At 38.0% G+C, this 23071-nt stretch overlaps 2 protein-coding genes across 3 annotated transcripts in view; both read right to left on the minus strand.

Moving 5' to 3' along the window:
• Positions 1 to 1163: 1163 nt before the first annotated feature.
• Positions 1164 to 9597, minus strand: LOC148674390 (sterile alpha motif domain-containing protein 9-like). Of its 2 annotated transcripts, XM_088627044.1 has the most exons (3): positions 9240 to 9596; positions 7514 to 7581; positions 1164 to 7211 (listed from the first exon to the last, which is right to left on the minus strand). In XM_088627044.1, exon 3 carries the CDS (start codon positions 7185 to 7187, stop codon positions 1734 to 1736), a length of 5454 nt encoding a protein of 1817 aa, XP_088483170.1. In that variant the 5' UTR covers positions 7188 to 7211; positions 7514 to 7581; positions 9240 to 9596; the 3' UTR covers positions 1164 to 1733. The 2 variants fall into 2 exon arrangements, with proteins under 2 accessions (XP_088483170.1, XP_088483171.1); XM_088627045.1 differs by lacking the exon at positions 7514 to 7581 and having other exon boundaries at positions 9240 to 9597.
• Positions 9598 to 11288: 1691 nt separating this feature from the next.
• The window catches only part of LOC148674391 (scavenger receptor cysteine-rich domain-containing protein DMBT1-like), a 37580-nt gene continuing 25797 nt past the window's right edge, over positions 11289 to 23071 (minus strand). Inside the window, exons 19-27 of the mRNA XM_088623441.1 lie at positions 20722 to 20736; positions 19243 to 19557; positions 15836 to 16150; positions 14587 to 14901; positions 14198 to 14224; positions 12883 to 13197; positions 12220 to 12534; positions 11869 to 11915; positions 11289 to 11567 (exon numbers count right to left, since the gene is read on the minus strand). Coding sequence (XP_088479567.1) covers positions 11908 to 11915; positions 12220 to 12534; positions 12883 to 13197; positions 14198 to 14224; positions 14587 to 14901; positions 15836 to 16150; positions 19243 to 19557; positions 20722 to 20736 — 1625 coding nt within the window. The 3' untranslated portion in view covers positions 11289 to 11567; positions 11869 to 11907. The remainder of the gene's footprint in view (positions 11568 to 11868; positions 11916 to 12219; positions 12535 to 12882; positions 13198 to 14197; positions 14225 to 14586; positions 14902 to 15835; positions 16151 to 19242; positions 19558 to 20721; positions 20737 to 23071) is intronic.

Here is a 23071-nt window from a genome sequence, read left to right on the forward strand (position 1 = left end):
ATATTTTGTTTCAACAACCTGCACATCCATGTAAACTTTCAAACTGCTGTGCTACAGGCCTAGCATTTTTATATATACTATAAAGCATTTACCATCTTAAATGAAATTAATATACAGTATTTAAAACCACTGAAGTCATTCCATTTAAGTTGTGTAAAACGCAGTTATAAACATAAGGAGATTAAATATATACAAACGGCTGCTGTATTGTACTGTATGTGTATGAAGTGTTGAGTAGTCATTTTAACCTACTGTACATCACCTTTTCTGTGTACTTTAAGAGACTCAGAAATCATATAAATTTGAGCAATTTCAAATGACAGAACTGACTTAAAATGTCAAGGCTGATATCCTCATCCCTGTCTTAGAGAACAAGGGAACTTCTACAACTTTGTTCTACAACATCTGAGTGAAGTGCCTCAACACACACACACTACAGCGGTGCCCAGCAGGGCTTGACTTAATGCACACGCAGAGCCACTAAAAGAAGAGAAAAGAAAGTGAAATAATTATTAGTGTAAGCATCCAACAACTCCTGTTTCTGATGATGCTAATATACACCATTTATTTATTAGCTTTGTAAGAGAACAAATTTGGTTAATTTTAACCATATGCGTTCATTAATCTACCAAATCTGTCCATTTTTTCCAGCTTTATAGAAATCAAATAAGATGAAACCTAGTGTTCACTGGAATCTGAGAATGCAGTGTTTGAAGTTTTAAAAGCCAGCAGAGTGCTTTATGTCACTGGAAGGGTCAATTATTTAACATATCAAATGTTTAAACTTTGAATGGATAGGTGCAGTGGAATCCAAATGTGAGCTGATGACTATTACTTACCCACAAAGCCAACGGGTGTTCTCAAATCAGGCTAGTACTCTCCTGGTCCAGTCTGATGCTTTCTGAGAACAGGCTGTGTACAGTAAATACAGTATACTGGACCAGGAGGCTCTTCCTCTCTCCTTTCAAATTCCTGTTGCATTTTTTGCTATATTAACTGCACTCCTTTCTGTCGTTAGTAATTCCGTCATACATACAGTACTTTGAAAACGAGTCACTCCTTGCCACCAACTTAAACTTTACATGCTGAACAGCCTACAAAGGTACTTCCAGTGGAATTTAGAAACTTACCAGCAACAAAATAAGAACTCATAGGCAACAACATGCTGAAAGTAAATAAAATGATTTTTTTTTACTGTACTCATTTTTTCAGAAAGAATAAAAGATTCCATTTACTGAGGAAAATATAACAAATTAAGATTATAATGAGTTGTGTAAAGATATTTTGTAATATCAGATTGGAATTCACAGTTATAGTTTCTTGGATAATAGTTCTGAAAAGTAAATGGGTTTTGTATATACAACTTGCAGAACAAGCTTTGTTAAAAATCCATACAATAATGTTTCAAATAATTATTTACAGAGTACTGTACATGTTTATTATTATTTACAGAGCACATGTCTTCACATTATCTTAACTCCTCTAAAGGAGACAAATGAATGCCAAACAAAGCCAGTTGTTCTTAAGTACAAAAAGTTAGGCTTGATTAAATTGCCCAGTCTCGTTTAGGTTTCAATGTTGTGGAGTCAAGCAATGCACCAGCTATACTATATACATTTCTTTTGCAGGATAATCATATGGAAATAACACTTTCGTGTGACAGCAAAGATTATAGATTTGCTTTTGTGTTTTCTTCCTTGTGTTCAGCAGCCTGTTTCAGTCCAACTCAGGCTTTAAGAGTAGCTCTTACTTTCTATGTCACAGGCTATTGGCCCATCTATTGAGAATCCCAGGTAAAAGGACACTTTCTCCTTACTGTAGCCACTTCTTATGCCTCCAAGATAGGCAGCACGCACTGGGATTTTTATGCTGCCATACTGGATGTAGACTTGGCCCTGCTCTGTGGTGCCATTGACACGAAGCAAAAGATCTTGCACAGACTTTTCCTTCCACACAGCTCCGCTTTTCCACAGAGAGTTTAATTTTTCGCCAAAACCCAAGCATTGGTCAATTTTGGTTTTGTGAACAAGACGATTCAGTCCTGACCCTTTCCCGAGATAGAAATGAGCTATTGTACTTTTTGTTGACAGCATGTGGGAGTACTGTCTTTTGAAGGACTTGTTTAAGGACATCACATAAGTACTAATATTTTTACAATTATCCTCCACACAGTCTTTTTCAGGCCAGAAAAGCAGCAGAGCTAAGTAATACGGCTCTGGAAATGCATGTTGTGTTCCAATATCTTGCAGTAAACTCTTCAGAATTTTTGACAGTTCTATGTATAGCTTGTTCTTCTTATCTTGTGCTGAAGTTTTACATTTGAGGTTAATGTTGGCCAATATGTAGTTTGTTTGGTCTCTGACAGTCTTGGTGCTTGAGTTCTCATAAATAAACTTGTAACTCTTGGTTATTTCCTGCATTATTTCTGCACTCTCTTTATCTGTACAGTGGAGAAGCCCAGAAAAGCAGTCTGCTTTGTGCTGTTCCAAAAAGATTTTCTTTTCCTCAATATCTTGCTGTAAACTGAGTTTCGGTTTGCTTATCCTCTCACTGTGCTTCTCAATATCTGAGGTACAGAACAGACTGACATATTTCTTAAAGCTTTCCGAAATTTTCTTCTTGGTCCTGCTTTCCATTTCTCTATCAACATTCCTGTCTTTCAGGTGTACAAAGTAGTTCTCCAAAAATTCAAAAGCTTGTTTAACTCTTGGCTTTAGGTTCACAAGGAATCCTTCATATTTCTTGAGCACTTCCATGAATCTGTCACTCAATTCATCATGAATACCGCGAATACTGCTGAGTGGCATGCTGCCTTTGAGGAATTTTAACATGTGGATGTGACACATTGGATCGTTTACATGGAAGAATGGTACTTCACTGAGAATATCACAGACTATCATAGCAATATCCACTTCGCCAATGTAACCAGAAGTATTGTAAGTAGTCCGTTTCCTCTTTGTGTAAAGATCTTCAAAGTCTGGCACATCATCAGTCTTCGCCAGGTCTTGAGCTTTCTGAAAGGCTTTTGTTGCTTCATGTGCTAAATTAAGGTAGGTTTCCAAATCTGCTGGAGTGAGATTTTTCTTATGCGTTTTAGCGAACTCAATCTTATGTCTCAGATCAGTTTTGAAGACTTGTCCTATGGTGTCAACGATATAGGAACTTTCCTTTTTAGTTCGGGCAATTTTTGCCCAGTGTAAGGCTGATTCAAAGTCCTTCTTGTTCAGGTACAGGTGTCTTGCCATTGCTTGTGGGATCGCGTAACTTTTATCAAACCTGTGTGCTGCTTTCACCAAAACCTCGCTAATTTGGTCTGTTCCTTCTTCGTCTTTCATTTTCTCAATTAAAGGAGAAAACCTTGTGTGTTTGTCATCGCTCTCTGTCCTGCGTTGCCTTGTGATTAAAATGCTTTTGACACTTTGCGCAAGGTTGTCTTTTCCCATTCCAGTTTTAAAAAACAAATCACAGTGAAGAAAGTTTGTGACGATTTCACTTTTCTTCACATTGTATTTTTTGGTTAGCTGCTCGAGGCACTGAGTGGCAATCATATGATGTAGAATTTTCACAGCCTGGTATGTGCCATGCTCCTCAACACGAAAAAGAATTAACAGAGTTGAATAAGGAGCCATTCTGTCTTCTAATGCTACCTTTCCCCGCAGTGTATTTTTTATTCCTAAAAAATCTTCACAGAAGGACACAGATATTGAGGAGTCATTATCATAAGCATTAAGCAAAGCTAAGAATGAAATGAGTTGTGCTTGTTTGCTTGAGATGTCCAGGTCCTTCAGAGTGTTGCTGACCACATTTTCAATGTATTCAATGCTAAAGTTGGCCTTCAGAATCATAAAGGCATAGAATGTTTCAGGTTTTTCATGATTTTCTGCAAGTTCACCTAGTTTCATCTCAAAGAACTCTTGCTCTCTTTGAGAAAGTGAATTGGATATATATATACTTTCATTGACACTGCCACTGCAGCTTTCTCTTGGATCTTGCGATCTCACACAGTTTAAAAGGATTACTGATGGCCTTTCCTGTTCAGCTGACACCTCATCAATTGCTTTTCTAATGCATTTCTGCAAATCTTGAGCGTCTTCTGTTCCTTCTGAATCATCTATTAAAAGAAGCACAGGTGTATAGTTAGATCCTTTACTCTTCCTAAGCATCAGCAAGTGCTTGACCTGGCTAGCGACTTCTATGTTTGGAACTGTTTTATTTTTTAACACAGCACATCTGAATTCTTTTCTCAAACTCCACAGCACATGCATAGCTAAAGTGGATCCCCCACATCCTGGGTGATGAAACAAATTCTGAATCACACACATACTTGTAGAAGAACTGGCCAAAGAGGTTAGATTATTTTTCAGGGCTTCAAACTTGTCTCTTTTGATAAAAGGCAAAGAATGTGGTTTTTCGGAAAAGTAAAAGTTCCACCAAGTTACTTTGCCTCCTCTGTAGAAATCTTCCTCTATTTTACTTCTAAAGCTCTTGAACTCCTCACTCTTTTCAATGTCTGTGTTTTCACATTCATTTTCACACAGAACTGCTAAAGCTGTCATGAGATCTTCAACCTTCTTTTCAAAAACTACTGAACTTGATCCTGAAGAAGGCAAAAATCTGCAAGATGTTTCATTTAGTGGTCTGAGTTTGCTTATTGTTCCATTGATTTCACTTAAGTTTAACTCATATATACAGTGCCTAGTAATATCAGTGTCACATCTTGTTTGAACAAAGTCTTTCCATTGTAGGAATGTGTTTTCAGATTCACAGATGCACAAAATGTTTTGAGCTCCTCCTAAATTTTTGTAGAATGTTAAGAATGTTTCAAGAACAGGGTCAGTCATGGACTCCACTGCAGAAAGCAAAAGGAACACTACTTGGTATCTTCCTATTTGCAGCACATCAGGGTTACACAGAAACAAAATTGCATCTTGGACATCTTTGGCTCTCTGTGTTAACCATTCTCCAGGTCTGAGGGGTCTGTCTGTTTCACTTTCAAGATCTCCTCTCCCATTACAAAATAACCAACTTGTCTGCTTATACAAATTCAGTTTCACAATTTTTGTAGATTCTGATTCAGTGCTCTTGAAATCTGCAGGGGAATGCAGGTTTGCAATTCTGGACTTCCTGTAAAAGTTGCAGACACCATTGACTGCAGAGTCTGGGTCAAATTCAAGTACCGTAAATATTTTCAAATCACTGAGGAACTGGAGGTGTTCCAGCTGCTCGGGGTGACTCTTGTTTATGACAATAATGTACTCATTATAGTTGTCAAATGTTCCCTTTCCACATGTTATCAAGTGCTTAAGTTTCTCTCCTTGATTGCTTGGTCTTTTCATTTGTGAAGTCTTGCTTTCCATAGATTTCCGCAGTGAATCTAAACTCTTGATACTGTCACTAAACTTTTTCAGCTCAAGCTTCATTTCTTTTTGGTTCCTGTTTCCCATTAGATCTTTGCTACTAGCTCCATCCCGCACAAACAAATATATCTCCTTACTCTTCATCCATCGATTGTCTTCAAGGAGCATCATGTTGATGTAATACTCCTTTCCTTTGCATACAGAATAACTTGGTACAACATCTACCTCTATGACATACTTGTTTAATAAAGTGTTATCAGGAGATAAAACTTCAACAAATCGGGGTTGTCTAATACACATCTTGGCATCTTCAGCATTCTCTCCAAAGTAGTTTTGCACACTTTTATTCAAGATATCAATATATTTGTTTCTGTCTTTGACATCAATTCCAATAATTTCTCCATCGTGGAAGCGAGGCCTGTCTCCCACACCAAAATGAATGGTTCCATTTGTGCGTGAATTCATGCATGCTGCTGAAAAACGAAAGACTTCATTACTGAACTTCTTAAGAATATCTGTTTCTGATGCATTTTCCACGTTTCCTAGCAGTTTGTACTCATGAACTGGTTCAATACGATTGCCTGGCCCTGTCTCTGGAGATAAAATGTAATTCTGTATGTATCTTTTAGTCTGATGTTGAGAGTCAAAAAGGTAGAAGGAACATGTATTTTTCTGCTGAGGATACTTTGGGCTACTTTCAGCCTTAGATTCAGATTGCTTTTGAGCATGCAATAAACCCTTTGCTTCTTTATTGTCATTGCTGTTTTCATTTGTAGTTGCTTTCAGTTTGAGGCCAGCTGATTTTTGTTCACTGAGCTCTATATCTGCTTTTATCCCTGGACTTGTTTTGTTACCTTCTGGATTCCTCTTTTCTTCTGCACATTTTTTATTTGCACTGGCTGATTCACTTACAGTTTCTGATGTGTTTTGTGTACTTTGGTTTGCCACCTTTTGAGATGTGTTATGTTTAGTATTCTCATCTTGTGACAGTTGATTTACTTTTTGAAGTTTCTCCTGGTTCTTCTGCTTTCCTGCTTTCCGTCGCTTTGCTTTTTGATGTTTCTGTAGATTATTCTGCTCCTGTGAAGGTTGCTTTGCATTTTGAAGTTCCTCCAGGTTCTTCTGCTTCTGTGATGGTTGCTTTGCATTTTGAAGTTCCTTCAGGTTCTGTGATGGTTGCTTTGCTTTCTGATGTTCCTCCAGGTTCTTCTGCTCCTGTGATGGTTGCTTTGCATTTTGAAGTACCTTCAGGTTCTGTGATAGTTGCTTTGCTTTCTCAAGTTCCTCCAGGTTCTCCTGCTCCTGTGATGGTTGCTTTGCTTTCTGATGTTCCTCAAGGTTTTTCTGCTCCTGTGATGGTTGCTTTGCATTTTGAAGTTCCTCCAGGTTCTTCTGCTCCTGTGATGGTTGCTTTGCTTTCTCAAGTTCCTCCAGGTTCTGTGATGGTTGCTTTGCTTTCTCAAGTTCCTCCAGGTTCTTCTGCTCCTGTGATGGTTCCTTTGCATTTTGAAGTTCCTTCAGGTTCTTCTGCACCTGTGGTGGTTGACTTGCTTTCTCATGTTCCTCAAGGTATTTCTGGTCCTGTGATGGTTGCTTTGCTTTTTTAAGTTCCTCTAGGTTGTTTATAATTCTAACAGCAGGCCCATGTTTTATATGCAAATCCAGCAAGTCTTGCTTGTGAAAATAAACAAGTTCTAACCCCGAGACCTCCTCTTCATAGAATTTGTCTGCCCATCTGCTGTCAACATTAAGGACACCAACCAACCACCGGTGGACATCTTCTCTGCTCCAGTCTTCAATCCTGTCAGGCAGGTCAGACAAGGAGCTCATACTGCTTCAGCAAAGTAATCCAGCCTACAAAATAAAATATAGTAATAACGTTAGTACTATCCATCCATCCATTTTCTAACCTCTTTACATCCATAAAAGGGGGAGCTGGATCTGATCCCGGCAAGCACCTGGTGCAAGTATACACCAGTACATCACAGGACATAATTTAGTACTAAAGCCACTGGGTTTTTTTCTATTTTGTTTTCTAAATAGTTTTTCATTACCCTGTATTACTTTAAGAATATATCTGCAACACCAAATCAATGGTACAGTAAATGAAAAATACATATAGAAGTCATTTATATATTTATTTTATGAACACTTACTATTGAACTATTAAAACATTCCTTGGATCATCCTCCTCACTTAGTCTCAAAGTCCTTTCCCAGGAGAACTGAAATAGAGCATATCTGTGTTACGTGAGAAGAAAAAGACATAAAATCTATTGTGGTTACTAAAAAGAATAACAAGCAATTTGCTATGAGCAAATCTGTTAATTCTGTGGTAATTCTGCAAAATCAGGAGGGCGACTGAGTATATTTACATAAGACGATCCCTTGTTCATCACTTATAATACAGAATATTTGTTTCTGAAACAAACACTTATGTGGAAAATATTGCACAGAAGAAAACATTTGTGCAAGGGATCAAACGGGGATTTAACACTAAAAAATGGGAAGACCACCTCCATGGGGAAATGATAAGTGATAACATGGATTGTTAAACTTTCTAGTAAAACATAATTATTTTATATTTCACTAAATATTTTTGCCGGGTGTCACACACTTTATATGGACTCTTACAGACACTTATACACCTATACAGTAGCTGTCACAATATACAGTAAGTCCAATGTAACATATTGTAGGTCGGACGATCAGAAGCACTACCTCCTGTTACTTGTAGCTTGTAAAAAAATAATAATCCACACTAACCAAACTCGAGAAAACAGGTGTGATTTAGAGATTTCTTCGTAAAATGTTTTACAGTATTTTTCACGTTAAGGGTGCACTATGGGAATGTAATTCCGTACGGACTACTCAGTGTCTCCAGTTACTTCTTCACTAACTCCAGTGAAAGCATCTTGGGCCGTGAAAAGGTTGCGACCTAGTCATTATCCGGTTAAGAAAAAATACAAACCGGACAACCCTATCTTGACAGTGCGACGAGTAAACTTAAGTAAGCCAAAACTGGTTCACCACTAAGGAGACTGCAAGAGAAGCATCTCTAGGGAGAGGAAGAGCGCAGAGTACAGTTCTCAATTCTGGAATGCGGGTAGAGAATCTGAGTTTCGCTTCCTGGGAGATTTACAAGTTTGCAAGTTCCATGAAACCCTCCTCCCCTCTCATTTTTGGCATTAGCACCCCACACACACTTTCCTCTAAAAGGGTGTTGCCCTCAATCTGTCCGTCCGAACAGTCGCTAAATAAATCATCTATCCGCCTTTTATAGCTAATTACATCACCCTATACGTTGCTAGTTTATATATATATAATATAAATTCAAATAAAGCTCATTTAAAATGATTATTGTAGCGTTCTCGCTTTCCCTTCCACAAAATGGTGAAAATGAAGCGGCCTTTAAGTTTCGTTTTCCCGAATCTGCATCACTGTAAAAAAAAAGGCTGTGATTTTTTTATATTTCCAAGAGAAAAAAAATAGCTTTGTCAGTTTTTACCACATTGCCAACGTGTATAAGAATAATTAAATAACGACATTTTCGAATGAATAAAACGGTCCCGACTAGCACTACACGAATTTGGTTTTTCAGTGATTTATCGCTTTATCGACTTCTAGCAGTTAAACACGAATGACAACAACACTGCAGTAATAAATGTGAAGCTTTATCAGTATGATCTTTTTAAAATACAGATTAGGTGAAAGACAGTCTAAAACTAAGAAAATATGCAGTTACATACACCCGATTAAGAAATCTGTGAAATCTTTACCTGCATTGCCTTAGACAGTTTTATACTGGTAATCTACATATAGGCAATATTCACAATAATATACTGTATAAGTGGTAGGAAAAAAAAACATGAATAAACCTTACCTTAAGCTCAGGCGATATGCGAGCGATTTGTTGTGTGCACTCAGATTTCAACAGAATTAGAAATGGTGTCCAAGACAGTCTAGCTCCGAGGGCTGCAAATTCATCGTCAGAGGGACACAAACACGAGTTGAAATGAAAAATAGACAGGAAGGCTGAGGAGTGACGCAACAACCGAAAAACTCATTCAAAATTCTGGTTTGGTATTATGTGTCTACAGTATACTGTAGCAGCACGTACACAAAGGCTCCCCTGAGTTGAGAAAAGGAGGAAGTTAAATGTAAATGAGATTTGTACTTTACAGTGTTTTCAAAGTTCAGTTCAAAGTTCTACACGAAACAAAAGGGTGAACAGGATCCTTACCAACAGAATAAACAGAGCAGTGTCTCATATCCCCTCCCAGTCGAATCACCCAGCAAATCTAGGATATAATTTTAAGAGCCACAACAAAGTAGGAACAACTATTACAAATAACAACGTGACATTTAGTATAGTTAACTCACAGTGTGGGCTCCTGTGGTTATCATGTCCACTGGAACATCTGTTGGATCCCAGGTTGTCATTGATTGTATATTACTTTTAGGGATCATTTACACTTTTGAACAGAGTGTCTTCACTTTGTGAATCAAACCTTACATTTACTTGACCAGAAACAATAAAAACAATCATTTTAATTAAAAATGGACTTTATTGCATTCTTACTCAAGCTACAGAAACTGGGTCATTAAAGTCTCTCAATAGGGATGCATGAGAAATGGCTTCTACCCAAAGATGTCTGGCAGGCTTTGGTTTTCAGCTTTGTTGGCAGTATCAATCAGTACTGACAAATAAGTAATCTCCTGCTTCACCAACATCGATTTTTGTTTGGCAAGTCATAGTTTTTTATCCGAGCTTTGCATGTCTCTGTCAGTAAGAGGGGAAACAATTTGTCCAAAACTACTCTTGAAAGGGATCAGTTTCGGGGAGAGGTAGTCATTTTGTGGTAAAATTAGTGAGTTCCATTCAGAATGTGCTGCTCTGCAGGGTAGTCCTGCCCAACTCACACGGCCAGGGTTACACAGCAGGCATTCCTGTTAGATTGGCCTGCAGGATCAGCCAATAGGAATTCAGCTGAATGCATCAATGAGTTGGGTTGTTATGTTCAACATCGTCATTCACTGTTGAGTAGGGTTATTATGTTCAGCATCAACGTGGAACATAGCTTGTACAGTAGCAACCTTGTTGCAGGCCTTGCAGCATCATTAGGTACAGGTATCTCTCTCACAAGCACTAATGAGATGTCTTTGTCCATTGATGACTTTGTGTTACATGACAGTAAATCGACACTTTAGGGGATTGTGGTTGTTTCCTCTATGTAAAGCATTAATAAGCTGAAACATCGCGTCTTCTACTGTATATAAAATCATAAAAGGATTTCAGTTATGGGTTTATATTTTATTGCCTCTTCATATACTGTAGCTGTAACTGCTTCTTCTGTTTCATCTACTTCAAAACACTGTATTTAGGGATGCACCTTTAACACGGGTACTGGTGGATTATATACACCTGATTTTTGTGAGCTGTTTGGAATTTCCTTCTTGTAAAGGTACAGTGTCATCATTTGTTGATGTTCTCCTTGGGCCTATATGTTAATATGGCATAAATGTACATACAGTACAAGTATGGTGACTGCTTGATTCAGGGGCTGCAGTAACTGGTCCAGCTCACCAGTTTCAGAACACAGATTTCTGTTTGTCTGTGTAATAAATACTAACATGCTGTAGAGAGCATATCCTCTGGACTGTTCAGGTATTCTAAGCATTAAATGACTTTTACTAAATAGAATTGTGACTTTCCAAAAAAGAATAAATAAGCTCAGGTCCACTTTTTTTGTTACTTCTTGTGTCACATTACAAAATATTCTCTTAGCACTTTAATTGTCCATATGTACTGCATATTGATTAAATTTCATTTCAGGTAAACTTTAATGATTCACTTCCACATTCAGACAGTGACCCATCTATCAGATGTGTAAGTGTGCATTTTTAACTGAAAACAACTTCAAAATTCATGTTGATGCTTTAGAATCAAGTTTAATGTAGGTTTTTAAGAGAAAATATTTAAAAAGACAATAAAAAGATTACTAGATGGCTTCTAAAGAATAAATGCTGTTTGTCCATTTCTCAGGACAGGAAAGAAAAAAAAACATGATATTCAGAACTTTTTTCTCAGCTACAATTTACTTTACTCTATATTTAAGGGAAATCTTTTCCATTAAAAATTTCCATTGCATTTTCTATAACTAATGAAGGACATGAAGGTTTCTGATTTCAGTAAGTCAGCTTCTTTGATCTAAAAGGTAAGCAGAAAAAATGCCGGTTATATTACTTTATAAAAGAAAAATGTTTAAATAAAACATAATAATAATAAACATTATAATATAACATAGATGTATCTAAGCAATCATTTAAATCTGATTACAATATTGTGCCATTATGCTTTTTGTAATAAGCATATCTAATGTAATGAGGAGGAAATGTAAAGATTAATGTTCTTCCCATCTGTAGTTGTTATGAGTTAAAATACACTTTCACAACTTGTATAAGTGATTATTTAGTTCTAGTGTTTAAATTATGTTGTATCTTATACTTACTATGCAGACCTATAGAATGTTTGGATACCAGCATTTAATTCATGCTCCTAGAAATTGAAAGAAAGAAGTTACTCTCAGCAAAATAGTGACTATGCTTCACACAGTTTTACTGTTTCACACGCTTTACAATTTTACTGCCTAGTTTTATTTTCATTTGACTCTGGTTTAAACAATTGTCTCTGACATACTTATGCATATCCAAACTGAAGCTCTTGTTGAGCTCATAAACAATAAATCAATCAATTCCCTTAATTTTGAAGACATTTGCACTCACCTATTATAAAAAAGGAAATAAATAGATGATTATAAAATGTCACAATAACATTTAGAAATGGACTGATGAAAACATACCTGAACAGACCGCTCCAGCATCATCACTGTGGGCACAGTTATGGACTCCAAAGCCCCTGTTTCCACACTGCAGCAGTGAGGTCTCCGAGCCAGTGCACGAAACGTCGTCCAGCCAAATGTGGCCCGTGCCTTGCCCAAAGGTGGCAGCTCCAGGGGCTAATAAGGCATGTCCACAGCCCAGCTCCCTGCAGACCACCTGAGCGGTGGTCACATTCCATGCATGGTCACACACCGTCCCCCACACTCCCGAATGATGCACCTCCACTCTCCCATTGCACCTGTCACTGCCCCCCACCAGCCTGACGTATACTGGGCCTGGGAATCAGGTTAAAACGGACATAAGAGAGATATAGTGAAGGTTGGGAATCAAGGTGAAAAAAACAACAACAGTAAAGCAAGGACTGTTGCTAATGTTCCATAATGAGTAGATATAAAATTCTGCCCTGTCTACCTACCTTCTGTTGAGAGGCCGGTTTTGTTCATAGAACAGTTTTGTTCATTGCCATAACAGATACAGTAAATAAAGCAGAGCCTATAGCTTGCAAACTACAGAACTAACTTATATACTGTATTTTTCCCCACTTGCTGTTAAAACCTGTCAAACAGTGAGAACTGAACTGATACACCAGCAGTGTTTTTCTAACCCTGAGGGTTATAACCTACCTGAACAAACCACACTGGCGTCCTGGAGATGGTGACAGTTATGCAGGCCCAGTTGTGTCGCTCTGCAGTTGAACAGCGAGGTCTCGTTCCCCAGACACTGAACGTCGTCCAGCATTATCAGGCCGATGCCCATTCCAAACTCTGCGAAGCCTGGAGCCGACAAGCCCCTCCCACAGCCCACCTGCCCACACACGACGTGAGCGGCGTTCAGGTCCCAGCTGTCGTCACACACAGTCCCCCACTGTCCGGCATAGTAAACCTCCACTCGCCCTGAGCAGTTGGAATTCCCATTGACCAAGCGGACTCTGGGGCCAGCTGGGATTCAACACAAGGGATAATACATCAGGTAATTCAAAGCGTCTTGATTACATCACCATATTCTAATTAGCCTAGTTCTGAAGTAATTCATTTATAAAATGAATGTACACTATAAAAGAGCTTGAATGAATGTGCTAATGATATTCATTATTTGCAAAAGAAATACCTTCATTGGGAATGTCATATGCATGTAAAAGTAATTTGCAATTCTTTCATTAACTATCCATACATGCATAATGCTATAATTAATTATATACTAATAATAACAAATCAAGATTTTGTAGCTGAAGTATATGAAGCCTGTTATACTGTATATTAAAAAAATACATTTCTTGCTATCTAAACATTCTAATATCCAACCCACGGCACATGCTGTGTATCATTAAAATAATTGGTGCTTTAAAATTAAAACACCACAAGAATGTTCACATCTTACTTTACAAGCAATTTCTTATTATAATATGATGATGTTGGAAAGGAAAAGGGGAACTGATGATACATAAAACATGACTATATAATAACAATATTCATACTACTGAAAATACATGTATTTAATTTAAAAGTGAAGGCTCTTTCTTACACTGAATTACTTTATGTGTTAATTTTGTACAACACACATTATTTTGAATTATCATTACACTGAACACTGACTCAATTAAATTCAGAATGAATGCAAGATTAATAAGGTTCCAGTACTTCACAAGCCTTGAAGGCTCACAGTTATGGGAGTGTTTTACAAAATTATATTAGTTATCTGTAAGGCAATAATATTACTGCTTTGCTGAATCAGGGTAAAATGGAAAATGTGCATTCTACCCCCAGTCAAGCAATGTCTGTTTCAATTAATTTAAGTAATGCTGTCTGGATTATGACACCAAGTGACAACATAATATTACTGACTATAAGGGAATTACTAAGTTAGGCTGGATATTGCCAAACATTTCATTTGCAGATTTGCATATTGCATATTTGGATATTTGTTGTGTTGGGTACTCACTATAAGGTCCTGAAAGAGTGGACGAATCTGTAAGAGATAAAAATGTTTTAATATTCATATATTTTAGATTAGGTTGCTCTAAAGTTGGTTTTTGAAACTGTTTCTTCTATAAAGTTTACATGTCATGGAAATATTGCTAGTACAGTATGTCTCAACATGTGATTAGCTACAATACTTCAATATATTTTCAAGCTTCTCTTCTAAAAATAATTGTGAATGTTATAACTTTTCATTCCTGGCCAGAAATTGAATGTAAGTAGTTTGAAAGTAAAACAAATACTTTTATTTTATACTTCTTAGCCTTATTCTTTGCACAAAAACAAATAAGGTACGATATATTGTACATGTAAGTATGTACTGTATGGTGCTGGAAAATCAGATGATCCCACCTGAACACACCACACTGGCATCTTCGAAATGGTAACAGTTGTGGCGGCCCAGGCCAGAGTGTCCACAGTTCAGCAGTGATGTCTCTGACCCAGTGCAGGCCACATCATCCAGAGTGATTGGGCCAGTTCCTTCTCCATAGGCAGCCCAACCAGGGGCAAACAGAGCATAGCCACATCCCAGCTCTTGACAAACAACATGCGCATCTCTGATGTCCCAGTAGTCATCACACACTGTCCCCCACTGGCCATTGTGACGAACCTCCACCCTCCCAGCACACCTGTTATTTCCATTGACCAGTCTGACTGTGGCGCCATCTGGAAATCAGGAAACATCAGAAAGGCATTGTGATGCATGACTGATATCTGCCAGGAGATAAGACATCAGACAAAAGATTATAGTCTGTGTTCTTGCAGAATATAAAAAACATCTATCATGGTAATACACTGCAGTTAACCTTGTAATCACCTGAAATTATGATCAGCATCTTCATATAATGGGTTGAATCAATTATCTCAACTGAGAATACTTTTTAAACGAATACGTTCTAAAAATAGAATCATGAAAACACGAAGAAGTACTTAAAGTTGATATGGAATTAATCCATTAATTTATTTTCTAAAATGGTCTACAGAAAGACACAAATTCTTCATACTATAAGTACTTAGTATGTTGGATGGGGATGTGGGTGGTTGGATTAATATGTCCAGTTTTTATTTTCCTCTATAATGCTATTATAATATTTAAAATTTCAAACTGCCAATTTTGATGGAATGCACTGCAGCATACTTAAATTCATGTTTTATCTGCACTACGGAAAGTAAGACCTCCTCTTTGCAATACCTTTGGAAACTGAATGGTACATAGGTATGCATGTCCTACCGACTTACGCCTAAAACATATGTTAACTTTTTATTACATATAAAAAAGTCATTTGCAATTTGATTAGCACATTTTGACCACAACATATGCTTTGGATGAATTCTAAAATATTGTATTTGGATGAATTCTGATTGTTTGCAAAATACAGTATATCCTAAAAATAAAAGCTGACCTTCTGAACACTGACCCAGAATAATTTGTTTTATGTGAATTTCAATTTCTTGTGTATATAACAGGTAAATGCCAATTTTAGGTATTGTCCAAATACTTGGGGAGGGCACTGTATGTTTACATGCTCTTAGAAATATGGTAACTATCTAGAACATATTTGAGGGATAAGATCTGGTTTCCAATGGCTGATGTTCAAACCTGAACAGACGACACCAGCGTCTTCATTGTGCTGGCAGTTTTGAGAGGCCAGTCCAACAGACCAACAATTAAGCAGTGATGATTCATTTCCAGTGCAGTGCACATCATCGAAGAAGATGGGACCTGTTCCTTGCCCAAATGTTGCTCCACTTAGCGCAGACAGAGCATTACCACAGCCCAGCTCTCGACAGACCACCTGGGCATCTGACACATCCCAGCCATCATCACACACTGTCCCCCATGTGCCATAATAGTAGACCTCCACTCTTCCAGAGCAGTTGTTGTGCCCATTGACCAGCCTGACTTTCGTTCTTCCTGGGAAAAATAATGAGAATTATCTATGGAATAAATAATGTTCCTTGTTTATTTTATGAACATCTTTGGGTTACGAAACAGTTCTTTCAGACCCTATGCGGATGACACGATCCAGGGAAAAGTGAAGAAACACGGGGGAAAGATCATGCATGGATAAAAACAGGGGGGGTGTCCTTGGTGCGCTGGTGTTCGGGGGAGGTGTGGCCGAGGCAAACAATCAGGGTGAAAATCCAAAGGGGAATCCAAACGAAGCTTAAGTCCAAAACCGGGCGGTCCATCCAAGACAAACAAGATTTAAAAACTGGAACCGGTGGGAGACAGGAACAGAGAATAAAACCTTAACAGGACCAGGCACTTCCAGGTCCCGAACTCGCACGATACGGAGATCACCTGCAGAGCCCCGAATAAAGTGAGCACCTGGCTTTTAAGGAGAACTGAAAGGGGGTTAGAACAGGGAGCAGGTGCGGGCAATGAGTGGAAAACAAGGAAGGGCTGGAGCGTCCTTAAGAGGGGGGGTCTACGAACGTGACACTTTGGGTAGTTACTGTAATGTATGCTACAACGCGTACTTCAATAATGCCAAATAAGTCTTAAATAGAATATGTAATAGGTTTATTCCATGCTGAAAAGAAAAGAAAGAAAACAACATTTCGGCAGTGGAGCCTTCTTCAGGTACAGTATGGAATAAAGAATAAATAATTTTTACGTGTGTATACAGTATATAATTATTTCTCTTCATTTTCTATCAACAGAGATGATCAATTGTTTATGAAGCAAACCTCTTTACCATGTTAATGTTAACTGTTGTAAAAGAGAAAAGGTACTTAATGTAACATTTGGTACACACCAAAGTAATTTGACTAGCATTTAACCTACAGTAAGCTTGCTGCTTTAACAAGTGGCAGTATACATTATATGCTGCATTTTGAGTCCTTTAGCAGAGTTCTGCCATTGAATCTCCTGGAATCCTGTTCCCAGTTTTTTCCTTTCCTTTGTTTGTTGGATTTCTGACTCTTGCTCATTTCGTATCTCGTCTCCAGGATCATTGCCCGGCTTTGTCTACAGTATTTGTTTCGGCCCTGACCCTGGCTTGTCTCCTCGACCTACCTCCTAGATTCCCCACAATTAGTTTTCTCCCTGTGTCTACCCAGGATTGGAATTTTGACTCTGGCTTTCGGATTTGCCCTTCATTGCAGACCCCGAGCTTCCCTGGTTCCCTAGCTAGCCTTGGCACCACATCTGTTTGTGTAGGTGGTTACAGACTGCTACTCATCCCCAAAGTCCAGATTCCCTGCTCTCTGCTCTAGTCTATTCCCTGCTTGCTGCTGCAGGTTCCCGAACTGGGCTATCTCACTCCAAGCAGGTGGGCTCTCTCAAGTTCCTGTTTTGCACTACAAGTCCCAAAAAAGCAAGAACCTCTATAAGTAGAAGGATATTATTAACCACATATGAAAGATCACAAATAGAAAGATGTGTTTCTCTACCTGAGCAGATGACAGCAGCGTCTAGAAAATGGTAACGTATGATTTTGTGTGCAAAAGCAAAAAACGACAAAAGCAAGTTATGGAAAAAAAGTGGAAAAATTAAAATTTCACTAGCAGCAGTCGGTTTTCATGAGGCCTAATACAAGAGGGAAAGCGGCAATCATCGCATCGTTCTGTGTGAGCCACGTCCTGGCTAAACACAAAAAATCATTCAGGGATCGAGAAGTAATAAAAGCGTTTGCTGAGGCTGCTGACTTGCTGTTTGGAGATTTCAAAAACAAACTTTGTTTTTGGTAAGATTCAGACAGGTGTTTCCTGTAATCAAAGAGTTTCTCAAGTCGTCTAAACATGGTGAATATGCCCAATTAGAGGAAGACCAGTGGCTTCTGGATTTGGCATTCCTCACAGACCTGACTGAACTGCTAAATGATCTGAATGTCAAGCTGCAGGGACAATCGACATCGACATGATCAGCAGTGTCAACACATTCCAAAAAAATTAAAAGTTCTCAGGTAAGCTTCTCAGTGCCAATGCTCAAAATAAGGTAGTGTAACACATATGGCCACCATTGAATGTGAAAGCCGGCTTACCAGAGCGGTGACATCACCGCCCTTCCCTGTAATAGCAGGGCCCGCAGCCACTGGGTTGAGGGGAGATCTCTCTTTAGCTCAACAGGCTGGGTCCCTGTTGAGTGACGCCAGAGCCCCATGTTCAAGTCCCTGATGGTGGGAGGCCGACCTGATGCGGCAGCAGGCGAGGGCGCCCATGTGAACCCCGTAGCGTTACAGTAGGATACTCGTTTTTTTCTAAAATGGGGAACATTACTGTTCACTGTAGCATGAGTCATCTGGTTTTATTTAACGTCATTTTAGTGATGGGTATCATTATTGTACTGACGTGCCCACAGTCTGTTTTTCCTATATCAGAGCTTCAAATTCACACTGGTAGATTGCGTTGGACTGGCAAATGAAAAAGTAGATCTTACATTAAAAAAGGCTGGGCACCCCTGCATTAAGGTGTAACCTATTTAACTATAAACTATGGATTTTGTCTGAAGTGGACCTTTGAAAAACTGTTTTAATGTGGTAGTTTTTTATTTTTCATCACTGATCAACTTTACAACTTTTGTTGTCAAGCAGACAAATACTGTATGTAAATAAAATAGCAATCATTTTATATTATGTTTTATTCTCTCTGATTTTGATCCTGAAGCAATCCCTTTTTTAAAGTGTAATATCAAGTCATTCTGGATTTGTAACAGACTTTTAGACAGTACTGCAACTTTTCTTGTGTTGTTTCCTGAAGGGAATGGTTGGATGGATTGACAGATAGAACCGAAGACTAACAGTGCACATTATAATTGAAAAGAAAGAACTAGGGAGCTTTCCCAATTAAATGGTAAATACAGTATGTTAAGAATTCTAGAAATAGTTTAAAATATGAGAAAAACTTGAGAAGCCTGTTTTACAACACAAATGTTATTGAGTATATCTGTTTTCAAGTTCTCTTTCTAATTATGTACCAAAAGCAATAACCTCTATAACTAGACAAAACAGATATTATTAACCACATATGAAAGATCACAAATAAAAAGATGTGTTCCTTTACCTGAGCAGATGACAGCAGCGTCTTCATAGTGACTGCAGTCATGTACTCCCAGGCCTGGGGATGAACAGTTTAATAGTGATGATTCATTTCCAATACAGTTCACATTGTCTAAAAAGATAAGGCCAGTGCCCTGGCCAAATGGTGCATACTGGAGTGCAGACACAGCTCTTCCACAGCCCAGCTCTCTGCACACAACACTGGCATCTGCTATGTCCCAGTAATCATCACACACTGTGCCCCAGTAGCCTGCTACATAGACCTCCACTCTCCCAGAGCAGTTGTTGGCTCCATTCACCAGCCTGACTCGTATTCCATCTGTGAAAGGGAAAAGAAGGACAGACAGGACAATGAAGTGTTTCTGATACTGATAAAGCTATACAGTACAAAAAGTCTTATAGGTGAAAAGCCTGCTGCTTCTGTATCTTTGATTTGCATAGTTTCCTTGTGATTAAACAGCTGTAAGTAACAATCCCAGAAACTTATCAAAAAGAAGCACAAATACACTGAATCATAGATCAGATGAAACCTGTACATTGTACAAGAACTACATACTGTAGTCCACCTGGGAAGAAGAAAACCAGACAGGACTTCACAGGCAAAAATCAATGGTGGGTATTTGTAGTAGGCTAAGTTGATTATATTGTCTGAACTGCATCAAGTGCTGATGTTCTAATACTTGTGCACATGACTTAATTTTAAATCATATAGTGACGTAAATTTACAGCTGTTATTTCAATGCTATGGAATGCGTGTCTTTGTACGTTTGCACCTGCTAAATAATGTTTGGGAAGTTGAATAATAAAATATACAAAATTTTGCCAGAGAATTTTTAATTTTATCAGCTGTAGAAAATTCTGTATTATTACTTTTATTCCGAGTAAGATTCAGTTAGACAGAGTTAAGAGGAGTTGGTCAGTTAACCTTCATTATGTTTAATTAACATAGAAATAACAACCAAAAGTGGTAAATGCTTTTATATTTACAGTACGTGTTCAATAAGATGGTTAAATTGAAATGATTTGATTGTCTGTAATTTTTCAAATGATAAAATACTATCAAAAGCAATTTACTTTTAATTACAGTTGCATTAATAATGGCCAAAACTAAGAAGTTCCAGTTTTGTTCACAAATTTACATTGGAAGATAACATGAAAGCTTTCTAATTAGAGAAAAAACTTGGTATTTCATGCCATTCCATCTGATTTTAAAAAGAAAGTTTAATTATAATAAAAGTATGCATACACATTGGCCTATAAAAAGCTTTAACAAATGTTCATTGGGTCATACAGAGACATCTTTGTTCACCATGACTATTTTAAAGAATTTATCAAGTCTTCTGAGTTGCTTTAATTACCAGACAATTTCAGTGTGTATTTCTGTTTCCTATTTTTTGACATGCTATCATGAGTTTGAACATTTGTCCTTACAATACACTGTAAATGTTATGATCAGAAACAATTTATATAAAAGTGAACTCACTGTATTCTGTTGGTCCTGAAAAGAAAAATGAAGAAAACAAATTCAGAAAGAGATGTACAGTACACAGTTTGATTAAAGAAACAATTCTAAAGTAGCTCTTCCCTGGATTTCTATTTTATCTAATATGTGAACAAAAGATTTCTTAAGTATTTTAACAAACCAGTCACGTTTTTTGTGTAATAGTCCTTGCATGGAATTCTAAATATTTGTAATTACTGTACTTAAAGAACAGATTTTTCTTTCCAAGTATTTTAATAAGTCAGTGAAACCTTCGTGGGAAATGGAACACTAGATCAATTTGTAGGTTGATTAAATAGCAGACAGTTCTTTAGGTGAAGTGACAACGTCTGTTAACTCCCTATGTAATGTAACAGGATTTCATGTTCTTCTTGTTATGTTGCTTCAAAATAATAGCATCTGAAATGCATGCTTATGTAAACTGTATGCACTGAAATGCACTTCTACTCTCCTTAAATTAATCCCTGAATACTGTAAGGCTGGGGTGCCCAACCAGTCGATCACAAGAATGTTTGGCAAAAAATAAAAGGGCTATTTATTTGACTACTTTTTTCCATATCCTAAAAATTCATTCAGATCTGTGCATGTAATGTCATACATTTTACTGCCCTTGTGTGTGTTTAACCCTTGTCGAATGGGTTGTAAAAGTATCTTCCCTGAGTGCTGACTGACACTGGGGAAAAAAGGCTACAGGAGCTCTGTAAATAAATAGTATTGTGTGTGCTACCCAAGGACGGTCTCTTGGTTACTGCCGCACGAACCCAACATTTGCTTCAGTGCATAGTCGAGCGAAATAGACTGGCCAACAGTTTGATAAGTTTGATTGCCTATTTGATAGTTGTAGTGTTTGACTGAAAATGATGAACCAAAGAGACCGAAAACTTGCCGGACTGGGAGCATGATTATTTTTTGTACTTTCGCATTCAAATCTGGAATACTAGCGTCTTCGCGAAAAAGGGAAATATAGAACTACATTTCAAAACTGCACACAAAACGTATGATTTTGTGTGCAAAAGCAAAAAAACGACAAAAGCAAGTTATGGGAAAAAAAGTGGAAAAATTAAAATTTCACTAGCAGCAGTCAGTTTTCACGAGGCCTAATACAAGAGGGAACGCGGCAATCATCGCATCGTTCCATGTGAGCCACATCCTGGCTAAACACAAAAAAATCATTCAGGGATCGAGAAGTAATAAAAGCGTTTGCTGAGGCTGCTGATTTGCTGTTTGGAGAATTCAAAAACAAACTTTGTTTTTGGTAAGATTCATACAGGTGTTTCCTGTAATCAAAGAGTTTCTCAAGTCGTCTAAACATGGTGAATATGCCCAATTAGAGGATGACCAGAGGCTTCTGGATTTGGCATTCCTCACCGACCTGACTGAACTGCTAAATGATCTGAATGTCGAGCTGCAGGGACAATCGACATCGACATGATCAGCAGTGTCAACACGTTCCAAAAAAATTAAAAGTGTTCTCAAGTAAGCTTCTCAGTGCCAATGCTCAAAATAAGGTAGTGTAACACATATGGCCACCATTGAATGTGAAAGCCGGCTTACCAGAGCGACATCACCGCCCTTCCCTGTAATAGCAGGGCCCACAGCCACTGGGCTGAGGGGAGATCTCTCTTTAGCTCAACAGGCTAGGTCCCTGTTGAGGGACACCAGAGGCCCAGGTTCAAGTCCCTGATGGCGGGAGGCCGACCTGATGCGGCAGCAGGCGAGGGCGCCCATGTGAAACCCTTAGCGTTACAGTAGGATACTTGTTTCTTTCTAAAATGGGGAACATTACTGTTCACTTTAGCATGAGTCACCTGGTTTTATTTAATGTCATTTTAGTGATGGGTATCATTATTGTACTGACGTGCCCACAGTCTGTTTTTCCTATATCAGAGCTTCAAATTCACACTGGTAGATTGCGTAGGACTGGCAAATGAAAAAGTAGATCTTACATTAAAAAAGGCTGGGCACCCCTGCTGTAAGGTGTAACCTATTTAACTATAAACTATGGATTTTGTCTGAAGTGGACCTTTGAAAAACTGTTTTAATGTGGTAGTTTTTTGTTTTCCATCACTGATCAACTTTACAACTTCTGTTGTCAAGCAGACAAATACTGTGTGTAAATAAAATAGCAATCATTTTATATTATATTTTAATTCTCTCTGATTTTGATCCTGAAGCAATCCCTTTTTTAAAGTGTAATGTCAAGTCATTCTGGATTTGTAACAGACTTTTAGACAGTACTGCATCTTTTCTTCTGTTGTTTCCTGAAGGGAATGGTTGGATGGATTGACAGATAGAACCGAAGACTAACAGTGCACATTATAATTGAAAAGAA

The sequence above is a fragment of the Lepisosteus platostomus genome, chromosome 3 (assembly GCF_059453375.1).
Source record: "Lepisosteus platostomus isolate fLepPlt1 chromosome 3, fLepPlt1.hap1, whole genome shotgun sequence".
In the NCBI taxonomy this organism is placed as follows: domain Eukaryota; kingdom Metazoa; phylum Chordata; class Actinopteri; order Semionotiformes; family Lepisosteidae; genus Lepisosteus; species Lepisosteus platostomus.